General features: G+C 40.9%; 1 protein-coding gene across 2 annotated transcripts in view; it reads right to left on the bottom strand.

Moving 5' to 3' along the window:
• Window positions 1-13,014, bottom strand: part of LOC116516584 (zinc metalloproteinase-disintegrin-like ohanin) — a 60,239-nt gene that overhangs the window by 46,331 nt on the left and 894 nt on the right. For both annotated transcript variants that reach the window (XM_032229176.1, XM_032229177.1), the window contains exons 2-4: window positions 5,558-5,670; window positions 3,825-3,901; window positions 142-220 (exon numbers count right to left, since the gene is read on the bottom strand). In XM_032229176.1, the coding sequence (XP_032085067.1) occupies window positions 142-220; window positions 3,825-3,901; window positions 5,558-5,670 (269 nt within the window). The remainder of the gene's footprint in view (window positions 1-141; window positions 221-3,824; window positions 3,902-5,557; window positions 5,671-13,014) is intronic.

Raw genomic sequence — 13,014 nt, 5'->3', positions numbered from 1 at the left:
CAGAACATTCTCAATATAAGACACTTCATGCATATACAGCCCTTCTTGTTTGAATAGCCTGCTCTAGTATATGCATATTTTGACTATTGTGCACACATATTTTCAATTTATTTCATAAAAGTGAGATGCTCTGAACATTACCTCAACCAAAGGGCTTGTTGTAATTTCTCTGCCATCTGGGGAATAATGAGTCTCGGTGTAATCTTTGGAAAAAAGTTCCCTAGAAATAATACAAAGAAGACATTATTTAGTCTTGGGAACATAGATAATTGCATAATAAGTCTACAACTACTGTTGTAGGGGACATGATTGACCAGGAGAAGACATTGTGTACTGCCTCTTCTTTGATTCTTCTGGCCAATGTGACAACCCAAAGAAGCTGCTAGGTCTGCAAAGGAGAGCAATTTAGCTCCTTTTGTTCCAGAGTAAAGGGGCTCATATTGCTTCATGAAGAAGACGGGCGGGCCCTCCGGAGCACCATACTGGAACTGTACCCAGTACTCCCAGCAGGCACCGGTACGCCTGTACCGGGGTGTCCCGCCTGCAACCCACTACTGGTATGGACAGCTTGACATCCCTCATGTCGAGGGCACCTTTGGTTCTGCCAGCAAAATGTTCTGCCAGCAAAAATGGGCTCCTGAACTCCATTTCTGGCTGTGATGGCCTCCAGCAACCCTCTGCCAGGGAAAATGGAGTCCAGAAGGGCCACACGCAACCCTTCCAAGCTTGGTTTTCACTGGCAGAGGCACCATGGGCCAGTTCTTCAGCATTTCCAGGGCAGCCCCGCAGGGCAGTTCTAAGCACTCTGCAGGCCGGATCTGGCCCCCGGGCCTTGAGTTTGACACCCTTGCTCTAAATCAACACAATGGAGTTATTTTCTCCTCCTGCTAGTTATGCAGACACATTCATGCCCTTTTCTTGGCATTGCCTTCCATTTTTCTAATATGCTCCCGGCATTTCTTACTGGTCTCCTAACTTTAGCCCAGAGGTGGGTTCCTATCAGTTTGGACTGGTTCTGCCAAAACAGTAGTAGTTTTCCAGTCTGGATCACTGGAACCATCAGTGATCCAGGCTTGCCATGCCTCCAAATTGGTTCACTGGTCAGGACGGCATTTTTTTTCCTTTTTTTAAATCTTCTGTGCATGTGCAGATCTCTTTGTAGGCAACTGCGCATGTGTGCAGAGTGCATGTCTCGTCCGTGCATGAGTGAAGCAAGCACATGCACGCAAAATGAGTTTGACACCCTTGCTCTAAATCAACACAATGGAGTTATTTTCTCCTCCTGCTGGTTATGCAGACACATTCATGCCCTTTTCTTGGCATTGCCTTCCATTTTTCTAATATGCTCCCGGCATTTCTTACTGGTCTCCTAACTTTAGCCCAGAGGTGGGTTCCTATCAGTTTGGACTGGTTCTGCCAAAACAGTAGTAGTTTTCCAGTCTGGATCACTGGAACCATCAGTGATCCAGGCTTGCCATGCCTCCAAATTGGTTCACTGGTCAGGACGGCATTTTTTTTCCTTTTTTAAAATCTTCTCTGCATGTGCAGATCTCTTTGTAGGCAACTGCGCATGTGTGCAGAGTGCATGTCTCGTGCGTGCATGAGTGAAGCAAGCACATGCACGCAAAATTGCAGGCTCACTGAATAGGCAGTAATGCTGGCAGGAACCCACCCTTGCTTTAGCCCTGTTTTGCTCCAAGTCCAAATAAGGTCATCCAGATCGAGGGTGTCAAACTCATGGCCACTGGCCAGATCCAGCCCGTGGGGTGTTTAGACCTGGCCCATAGCCTTAGACCAGGCTGCCTTCCTGAGGTCTGTTTTCACTGGCAAAGAGCTTCAGGAGGTCATCGCGGCTCTCCCAAGCTCTGTTTTTTTCTGGCAGGGGGGGCAGGAGGATCCCATAGCTGCACCACAGATACCTCTGACACAAGTGACATTGAGCTGGCCACACCCACCCTGGCCACACAGCCCAGCCCCCTGAGTTCAAACACCACACTGATGTGGCCCTCAATGAAATCGAATTTGACACCCTTGATCCAGATGCTACCCATGAAATTCTACCCAGACTTCACATTTAGACCAGTGGTGGGTTCTGGATCCCGTTGCAACTGGCATAGTTACAGTGGGGCCTGGAGTTGTCCACATGAACATGTGCAGCACCCACACATGTGTCTTACCTTCCAGCAATGCCTCCACAAACCTCCGTGATGCTCCAGATGCTCGACGGAGCATCGCGCAGGCACTGTATGGGCCATGCATGTGTGCGGAAGCGCCAAAGGATTTAAAGACAGGTAAGGAGCACTTCCTCCAGAGCATCATACCAAAATGGTACCCAGTGCTCCGGGCAGACTCTGGTACACCAATACCAGGGCGTACCGCTCGCAACCCACCACTGATTTAGACAATAGGAAAGCGTAACATGATAATTTCAAAAACACACATCATCTAATTTAACACAAAATAGCTCAACAATATAAGATAAAATGACACACCCATGGGGCGGTTTCTTTACAGGTCATCCTTAATAATTAGATCAATATACATTTAGAGGGCCACATATAGCAGGATAGATAGAAAAATACATTCTAAAATCAAAAGCAGGAAGTCATTCCCAAAGCATTCAGTATGTAGTATCTGGGCCTTAATGTTCATATTAAATTGCATCAGGGCTGCAGAGATTCAATTCTAAACAATTGTTCCTATGTTTACCATGCAGTGGCTGCTATACTAATTTCAACTTTGATGTGACATTTACTGGATTTGAGGCAATAAAATTATACACCTATTTTTATTACTAGTAGAAGTAGTTTATTTAGAGGGGAGAAATAATTTCAGTCCGTGTCTATTCCCCCTACTGAAACAAAGCTGCTAATAAAAACGCAGTGGCCTGGCTAGATAAGTCAGTGAAAGACGCAAAACCTGTTCCACTGGTTAATTATTATGCAGATATAATCCAGGTGGCAAATCTACTTATTATTATCTTTATTGGTATCTGGATTTACAGTTCAAATGGAGAACACTGAAAGAAATGGGAAAAAAACAACAACCCCCAAACAAACCCTAACATGATGTGTTGAAATCTGGGCTTGTTTAGGTCATGTCCCCTTTCATGCCTTTCATGCTTCAACATGTAAACTCTGATGTAAATTCATGCTGGCGCAGTAGTTAGAGTGCAGTACTGCAGGCTACGTCTGCTGGCTGCTGGCTACAGTTAGGCAGTTCATTTCTCACTGGTTCAAGGTTGATTCAGCCTTCCATCCTTCTGAGGTCGAGAAACTGAGGACCCAGATTGTTGGGGGCAAGAGGGTGACTCTGCAAAAGTCACAGCCATCTCGAAGTGACTTGCTTCGAGATGGCTGTAAAGCACTGTGAAGTGGTATATAAGGCTAAGTACTATTGCTATGTAAGGCTCTTAAGAAAAGTTATACAGATTGCTGGGGGTGTCTGTGGAGCAGCATCAATGTGTTACCAATCATATTTAAATCTCTAATATTTCATAACTAACCTAGGTAATCAAGGGACTGAAGTTTATGAGCCTTGAGTAGTTAAACTTTATCTAGAATTGTTATGGTTCATCAGTCTACCATAGAAAGCAGGAAAAAAGAAATTCTCAATTCTGGGGTAAGACATAATTAACATGTTCACTAACTCTATCCCCTTCTCCTTTACAGTAATTATATTTAATTTAATTCAATTAACTAATTTAATTTAGTTTTAATTTCCCAAACAAAGCAATACAATGTAATTTCTCTTGGACTGTGTCCAAGAATATATATTTTTCACATCATCTCATCAAAGTTAAAAGAACTTCTGAATTAACTTACTTATTTTTTTCTAGGTGAAGAACCACTGGCTCTCCATTCACTTTAAATTCATATTGCATGGTATCATCATATGTAGTCTGAAATGCAAAGAGTTCAATATTTAGAGAAGTAACAGTGGAATATTCTTTTAAAAATAGGGAAACAAAACGTGTACATTCTTAACAACTCAAAAACCTGTGTCAAATGGAAAGTTACAGCCAATTCATTTATTAGATTCTTAAATTAAACTTTCTCCAGAGGTTCAAGGTTTTCTTCTCCATTTCAACATCTTGATGAATAAGGTTGGATTGTGACACAGTGACTGACTCAAAAGTTCTCCCATGAGCTTTTCTATGGCTGAGGATGGACCTGCATCCAGTTCTTGTTCTTAACCTCACTATGCCATTTACATCTACAAATACAACTTTTATATTTCCTAGTGATGCATTCTGGGAAGTCTCCTCCAGAGGTGGGTTCTTGCCGGTTCAGCCAAGTAGGTAGCAACTTGGCCTGCCATATCCCCGAACCAGTTCTCTCGTGGCACCGTGGGTGGCGTCTTGTTTTTTGCTTCTGCGCATGCGCAGAAGCATTTTTTACTACTGTGCATGCACGTATAGTGTGCCTCAAGCATGCACAGGTGCAAAGTGTGCACATGTGCACAGCCAGTCCCTGAGTGAACTGGCAGTAGCAGCAGCCAGAACCCACCCCTGGTCTCTTCAATTGTGTTGAATTGGGCAGCCATATAAATAGATTAATATTATTACAGATTAATAATAAATCAGTAATTACCCAAGCAATTGCATAGATTGCAGTGCATAAATCCAGATAAGCAGATGGCAAATTTAGATGGCAGCAAAAGGACATTAAATGTTCTGTTGGCTAATAACAAAGTAATTAGCCAGACTAAATGATCCTGCACAGTAGGATTTTTCGCTCCCATAAAATATGGGGGCTGTGTAAGTTTCACTCAAACAGTATCAATTGCAAATCTTGATATGTGTGCAATGACTTTTCTCAGATTTCTGCAACTTGACCATTTTTTAAATCAAAGTGAAACACCCCTTTGGAATTTTTCAGTCTTATGAGGTTTACGGTATGTCTAACTAAAAAGAGGAAATCATTCTTTACTTGAAGCTGTTTATGAAAATCCATCTATGCAAATATTATTTAAAGTATTATTCAAAGATCTCTAAGGGCTGGACAAGGATCCTAGACAAGCCAGATCCAATCTAAAAAATTAAGCAGGTGATAGGTTCCAAATTATAACCTCGCTTCCATCAACACCTCGAGCAATTTCAACCAAACTTGGTACACAGATGACTTACCATCTGGAAACAAATACTGTGGGGGTAAGACACCCATAACACCCCTCGGGATGTGTGTTCTGTTAAGATACAGCCTGTTGTGCCTTAAAATGGTTTCTATTGTACTGCCATAAAATGGCTTCTACTGTTCAGTGCAGTGGAGTTGCCATGGTAATGGCTTCACAGTACTCCACAAGGGGGCTCCCTCTGGTAAGGGAGAAAATCCAACATTAGAAATTGTGATGATGTTCATGGAAGGACGGTTGGGATAAATAAATACCCGGGCAGCATCGGATTATCAGCTAGTGAACAATAAAAACAGTTGAGACTTTGCCTTTGCAAAGTTTTGAAAGAAGTGTAGTTTTAACTCTGATTCACATGAATCTTGAGCAAAACCTATGGTCAGATTCATCAGTAAACAAGTTGATGAAAAGCAAATCTTTTTCTTACTTTTTGGTCAGGTTTCTGAGCTTCTCCCACGTCTCTTCTGTGCAATGCATGGACTTTTTGTGGATACACTACTTCATAATCTTTAACCTTCCAGGAATCCTTTGTAGAGCTCACTTCACAAAGAAAAGATAAAAAGGTTCACTTTAGTATGTTATTCTACCTTTTTCACATCTGCAACACAATTTGTTATTCAGTTACTCATGAAGAATGAAAATAGTGGAAAATCACTTCCATTCTGCAGCCAAGCAAACTACATAACTATCACCATGTAATTACCAGAAGCTGGTTCAACTCGGAATTGTTTCTCCTACAGTAGATATTAAGGTTATTTATTTCTTTACTTTTCTAATTCAGTCTTTTCATAACATTGTAAATTTCAAAGTAGCCCAATACACATTACAAAACAATACAATAATAACAATAATTATAATTGCAAATGAAACAATAAAGTAAAATATGAATAGCCACCCAGTAGGGGGGGAAACTTAATGTCCAAACACCTAATGAGACAGTCTTTATCGTCTGCTTCCATGCAAAAGAGAGAGGGAGAGGGAGAGAGGAAAAGAGAGAGGGAAAGAGATTTCTTAAGGTAGAGAGTGACTGAAGACTAAGCATTTGGCCATGGAAATGAATCTTCTGAAACTGATGGACATCTTCCAAAGAAAGCCCTAGGCCTATGATGGCAAACCTATGGCACGCGTGCCAGAGGTGGCACGCAGAGCCCTCTCTGTGGGCACGGGCACCATCACCAGCTGGTTTTCGCGAGTGCCGGAATGGTGAAAAATGGCCTGAAAATGCCCCCCAAAATGGCCAAAAACCAGGCATGTGTGCACTGGCCAACTGGTCTTTGGGTATCCGGTGCTCAGGCATGCATGAAGATCAGCTGCATGCTGGAAATTTGAAGACCATCTGGCCAGGAAGCGCATGCATGCCGACCAGCTGGTCTTCAGCTTTCCAGCACTCCAGCGTGCATGCATGTGCATTCTGGTTTGGGCACTGGGGCCCCAAAAAGGTTCACCATCACTGACTAGGCAGAAATTTACACCTTTCTCATACTTTTATGTACCTGCCTTTTTGTACCTGATGCTCCCAGAAACATGGGAGGGGTTTGATTGCTTTCCCCTCCAGGGCAAGAAACATTATTATTATCTCCTGCTTAGAGCACAGAAAAAGCAGCAATTCCACACCCCTTTCTTCTTTACCAAATTGTTCTCTACCAATTACTTTTCTAATTTTGGAAACTGCCTCCTTGGTAAGGGGAATCCCACCTGTCCTTGTTTTTTAAAAAAAAAATCAGGGCTACTCCAGTGAACTTCTAATTCTTAGTTGTGGTTGGGCAATCATCTGAATCAGTGGAGTATCATGATTTGTTATGTTATGTGGGAATGACTTGGGAGATAGGAGGAAGAGCCACAAAGAGGTCAGCTTGTAAAAGGTATCTCAGCTTGCAAAAGGAAGGAGAATGTGGGAGGCATTTCGGAAGGGATTGTGGGATTTTTGGAGACTAAAAGCACAGAGGGAAGAAATAATTTCAGCCTTGCAAGATGCTGTTAATATACCTTTACAGAGAACTAATATTCATTCTTGTGCTTGTTACCTAGACTACCTGATGAAGCTAGCATTATTTTAATTGCTTTGTATTTGAATTACTGCAATAACATTGGGTAGCTAATAAAACACTGTAACACTAAAGAAATAAATACGTAATCAGCTTTCTTTCTTTCTTTCATTCATCATCGTCCCTGTTCTAAGTAAAATGCAGATGTTCTCAGGGCCTGAAGCTACTGAATGAAGGACTCTTCAACCAGAAACTAGAAAATTCCCTGCCTTCAGCGTTAAAAGTAAATAGACTGAGTCTCGAAACGTGGGTGAGGGTTGGGCTATGGCATAGTAAGCATAGTTATCAAGAACACAAAGTCAAGGATGAATCGGCCAGAGAGGGAATTATGAATCACTTGCACATAATAGAGAATTCTTATGTGCATTTGTGCTTCAGAGTTTTTCGGTTCAACATTTCTACCATCCTCTTTTCTGCCCTGAAGTAAGCTGACACATCCATTCCTGAAAGTCCCTCCTGTAATTCTTGTCAGGGGATGAGTGGGATGAAGACTAGAATATTTCTCTACAACTAGGGATAGTAACCTAATTCTAAAGGAAGTGAGTATCTGAGCAGAAAAATGCAATGCTCCAGCTCCTGGTTTCTAATTCAGAGTAATTCTATACATACAGTATATGCATGCTCAGAACCTTGCCCTCTCGGACTTAAGCATGGCCTTCCTGAATCCTTGACTAACCCGTATCTACTGTATCATACTGGTTATCTGCAAAAACTCAGGGTGTCATGCCATAACCTGTTGTGGAGAATTGCCAACATTTGGGGGGCACATTCTGTTGGGGGCTTTTCTCCTACAAATACTATCTATCAGTCTGTCTATCAATTTATCTATCTTCTATCTTCTATCTTCTATCATCTATCATCTATCATCTATCATCTATCATCTATCATCTATCATCTATCATCTATCATCTATCATCTATCATCTATCATCTATTTCTATCTTAAATCATGTATCATCATCATGAAACAAAAATTATGAATTCTAACAAAATGAAAGAACTAAAATGTGACAGGGATTATAGGCATATTAGTGCATTTAGGCACACCTCCTTAGGAACTTCTTAAATATGGAATGAGGTCCACAGAAGTTAATTTGGAATTAAAACTGAAATTTAATAGCTGAAACAACAGAATTGGGTAAAATATTCCAGACCTTGATAACTCTGTTATAAAAGTCTTTTTTTTTTTACAATCAAATTTAAAGCAGTCTACATTCAGTTTAACGCAGTTGTTCTCATGTGTCACAATTTGTTGCAGGCTACGTAAGTGTACCAATATTACACAGGGACAAAGCTAAAAGCAAGAAGGGACATTAGTCATTCTCCTTCTCTAATATTCTCCTTCCTTCTTGCCTTCCTCTTCACACAGCAAGCTGCCAAAAAAGAGGATGGGTGGCTTTTTGTCAGAGATCTGATCCCTCCCAAAAGGCCTCTGAAATTAATACATATATGACTGAAGAACTATGTTAATCTGGACTCATCCTTTCAACAAGGACTTTTTCAGAAGGGTTGTTCTTTTCACACAGGTCATGGGGGAACATGCCTTACAGGTAAAAGATCCTACTTCTGCTTACTTCTTTGGAAACCACCCATATATTTATAACACCTAAGCCCTAATGCCAGCCTGAAGCTATGAAACATTAGTAGTGGTGTGTAATTCAGAGTGTTTAAAAAACTGTGCAGACAACTTCCACTTGAGCTTGAATAATAGTAAAGTAATTAGGGATTAAATAGATCCATATTACAGGTCATTACATAGGAATGCTTGATAGCAACAGAGCAGGATATGCTGTATCTATAGTATGGATTCTACAACAAGTTATGAATAGTAGAAATAACTCAAAGGATGCCAAAGGTATCATCTCTAGCAATGGTTGGATTCAATTTTTTTAGTACTGATTCTGTGGGCATGGTTTGGTGGGCATGGCTTGATGGACATGGCAGGGGAAGGATACGGTAAAATCTCCATTCCCACCACACTCCAGGGGAAGGATACTGCAAAATCCCCATTTTCTCCCAATCAGCTGGGACTCCGGAGGCAGAGAATAGGTAGAGATGGGGCCAGTCAGAGGTGGTATTTACCGATTCTCCGAACTACTCAAAATTTCTGCTACCAGTTCTCCAGAACTGGTTAGAACCTGCTGAATACCACTTCTGATCTCTAGTATGACCCTTTCAGAAGAACATAAACAAGCAGAACAGCCTCAAAACATGGTGAAGAAGATGATTAAGGGTGTCTAACCATCCCTATAATGGAGGTCTATGTTCCCCTCCCCCACCAAGGGCCATATTTGATCTTTGGGTACCCTACCTGGTATGTACTCCAAAAAGTGGATATGAGCAATCCAACTGGATTGCATTTAAATTAAACATTAAATTTAAGGTTAAAACCTCTACAGGCATATAGTTTAAAGTTTGGCACACTAATCTCTTTTATTCTTTCTGCTGGCAAGCAGCCGTTAGGTTACCTCATTAGAAGGAGTGGTAGAAATCAAAATTCTTAACTCCGGAATGCTTTGATTGCATGAAGTCCTGTTTAACTTTTCATAAGAAAAACTGATCGATGTGAAGACCTAGTGAGCTAACTTCAAATGGGGTTCACAGAAAGAATGATTTGGCCTGAAATAACACAGTGTCTCCTTCCCTGGATGGAATAATTGACTTGTCTGGGTTAGGAACTTGCTTTTTAAGTAGGCAGTTTGCTATTTAAACTCAAAAATGTCTAATTAGAAACTTCTGATTAGAAGAACCTCTAAGGCAGGGATGTCAAATTGACGTTGTCACGCCAATGTCACATGACATATCGGGACTTTTCCCCCATTCACTAAACTGGGCATGGGTGTGACTAGCCTGTGACACATCTGGCCTATGGGCCAGGAATTTGACAGCCCTACTCCAAGGGAGCAATGGCTGTTTATCTGACCATACACAGTAGGATTTCCTTAGCAATTTCCAGATATGTGGACTTCAACTCCCAAAATTCCACAGCCAACATAGCCATTTCTCAAAATTCTGGGAACTGAAGTCCACTTATCTTTAAATTGTGAAAGATGGGAACCACTGGTATAGGGTTTCTTAGGTATCCAATGGTCCAATGGATATTTCCAGGAGCAATTTGATTTATAAAAGTTATTTGCCAGATACCATGTTCTGTTGCAGGGGTGTCAAAATCAAGGCCTGGGGGCTGGATCCGGCCCATGGAGTGTTTAGATCTGGCCCATGGGGTCACCCTGGAAAGAGAGAACTGGCTCATGATGCTTGTGAAAACAGAGCTAGCGGGGGCCATGGGCAAGCCCTTCCAAGCTCTGTTTTCACTGGCAGAGGATTGCAGGAGGCTGTCTCAGGCAAAAAATGGAGCTTGGAAGCCCATTTTCTCTGGCAGAGCACTTGGGCCACCACAGGCGCCCCTGACACAAGTGACGTTGAGCTGGCCATGCCTCCCCCCACCCCAAGGTCAAACACAACCCTAATATGGCTTTCAGTGAAATCAAGTTTGACACCCCTGTTCTACAGAAATGAATTAGAAGTACAACTTAGAAGATCAGGAGATCTGCTCCATTTATCTATATCAGAGCAGGATTCTGGTCTGGACCTGTCAGTATTGTCCTGCAATCAATCTGCTAGAAGTGAACCATCAACCATTTTCAATTGTTGCTTTTTAAGGAATCAGGTCTTTCCAAACAATTACTTTGTGTTATTTGACTACCGCTGATTTTATATCAGTAAGTAAATGCAAACTAGTTTCTGCATGGGTGTTTGGGTAAGGCAACCTAAAAGCAAATTATTCATCAGAACCTGGAGAACAAAATGTGCCACCAGCTAACACAAGACTTCACCTGTGAGGCAAACAGAGTGATGGCTGTTTCAGTCAGAGTCATGTAAGGAGCTTGTGAAAGGAAATATCCTTCTCACTTCCAAGTTATTGAATTGTTGATATGTGCTACTGCTTTTGTAGCTGCTAGATAGGAACCTGAAGACAGAAATTATTCCAAATCTACAGATTTGCCTCTTTTCCATGATTCATTCCCCATTTGAATTTGGTTACATTGACCAGTGTTTCTCAACCTTAGCAACTTGAAGATATGTGGACTTCAGCTCCCAGAATTCTGGAGCTGAAGTTCAAGTTCTGGGAATTGAAGTCCACAGATCTTAAAGCCACCAACACTAACATACACTGAGTTGTGATGGCACCTGATTGTTTTTTGGTCCACAATACACAAACGCATGAAAGTGTTCAATGCAATTGCTTTTCAACATACACTTAACCTAGACTATATCAATCTTCAGATGGCCTTTATGCATGGCCAATATACTTTAACACATAAAAGCTCTATGAACAATCACCTAATTGATGTATTGTTAATATAAGTTGCTCAATAACCTTTTTTTAAAAAAAAAACAGGAAACTTTCCTGTTCTTCTCCTTTTATGATGCAAGGTTTGTAAATATAAATGTTCTCTTTAAAACAAAAAAAAAAACAATGCTGCAAATTTCCCAGAATGTTAAGTACAGGTAATTCTTGTCTTAGAACCATTCATTTAGCAACTCTTTGAATTTACGGTTACAGTTAACCACACTTGCTCTATTGCAAACAGCAGGATTGGAGAAAAAATGGGAGAAAGATAAAGGCATCTCCTTCCATGCCACAGTGCTGATTCAGTTTGATTAGATCCAAGCATGCATATTACACAGCAAGTTTGGTCCAGCTTTCCCACTCCCATCAGATTTCACAAAGCAATGCATCCCTGCTTCTACTTACAAAAAAGACACTATCCTAAATAGGAAAGAAGCACAAATGGAAGAATAATGCCAGCGGGCATGGGGAACGCAGAGTGGGATGGAGCCCATTAAATGGCTCATGTGATGTCACTGGGGTAGGAGATTATGTTATTATATTATTTTATTTATTTATTATATGATCATTCTCTTTTATTAGTTTTATTGTTTTATATAAGAGGCTTTTGTATTGTAAGCTGCTTTGAGTCACCATGTGTGAATAGGTGGCAATATAAATTTCCTAAAATTAAGAAATTAAGAAATTAAGAAATTAAGAAATTAAGAAATTAAGAAATTAAGAAATTAAGAAATTAAGAAATTAAGAAATTAAGAAATTAAGAAATTAAGAAATTAAGAAATTAAGAAATTAAGAAATTAAGAAATTAACAAATTAACAAATTAACAAATTAACAAATTAACAAATAAATTAGGATAGCGATACCATTTTGGAGGTTCAGATAGTCTTCAAGGACTATGTAGTGCCCGATGAAGTGTGTTTTGCAGTTGTCCAATCAGGAAGTGACTAAGAGATGAGTGAATGCAAGCACAGTGCCTTGCAGCCCAGGAATGGACAAAACTGGTGCACAAATTTGTGTTGTGCAAAGGTCTCCCTGGCCACAGCTGCCACCTGCTCTTGGAGTAGGAGCTATGGATTCAGAAGAAACCCCAGACTGCTCATAAATTCTGAATGGAATGTACCATCCCATGCAAAACCAAAGATGGAAAAACTCTGTGTTCTTCAAATGGTGCCTCCCACTCTCAACTCCCTCAGCAACCTTTGATGCCATTGCTGATAGTATCAAAAGCTACTGAGAGATCAAGGGAATCAGGATGAATGCACTACCCACATCCTAGGTTTACCACAGATCAAAAACAAGCACAACCAAAGTAGATCTCCATACTGCATCCCACTCTAAATCCTGGCTTGAAAGTGGTTCATGCCACCATCTTAACCCAGCACACTACACCGAGCCCTATTTAAATTTACCAACCAGACTGACTTTATAGATACACTAAACCTCAAAATCATATAACCAAGTTTATAATTGATATACCCCATTAGT

The sequence above is a fragment of the Thamnophis elegans genome, chromosome 13 (genome assembly GCF_009769535.1).
Source record: "Thamnophis elegans isolate rThaEle1 chromosome 13, rThaEle1.pri, whole genome shotgun sequence".
NCBI classification, from domain to species: domain Eukaryota; kingdom Metazoa; phylum Chordata; class Lepidosauria; order Squamata; family Colubridae; genus Thamnophis; species Thamnophis elegans.
The sequence above is the reverse complement of the archived record's forward strand: the minus strand, read 5'-3'. Positions and strand labels throughout refer to the sequence as shown.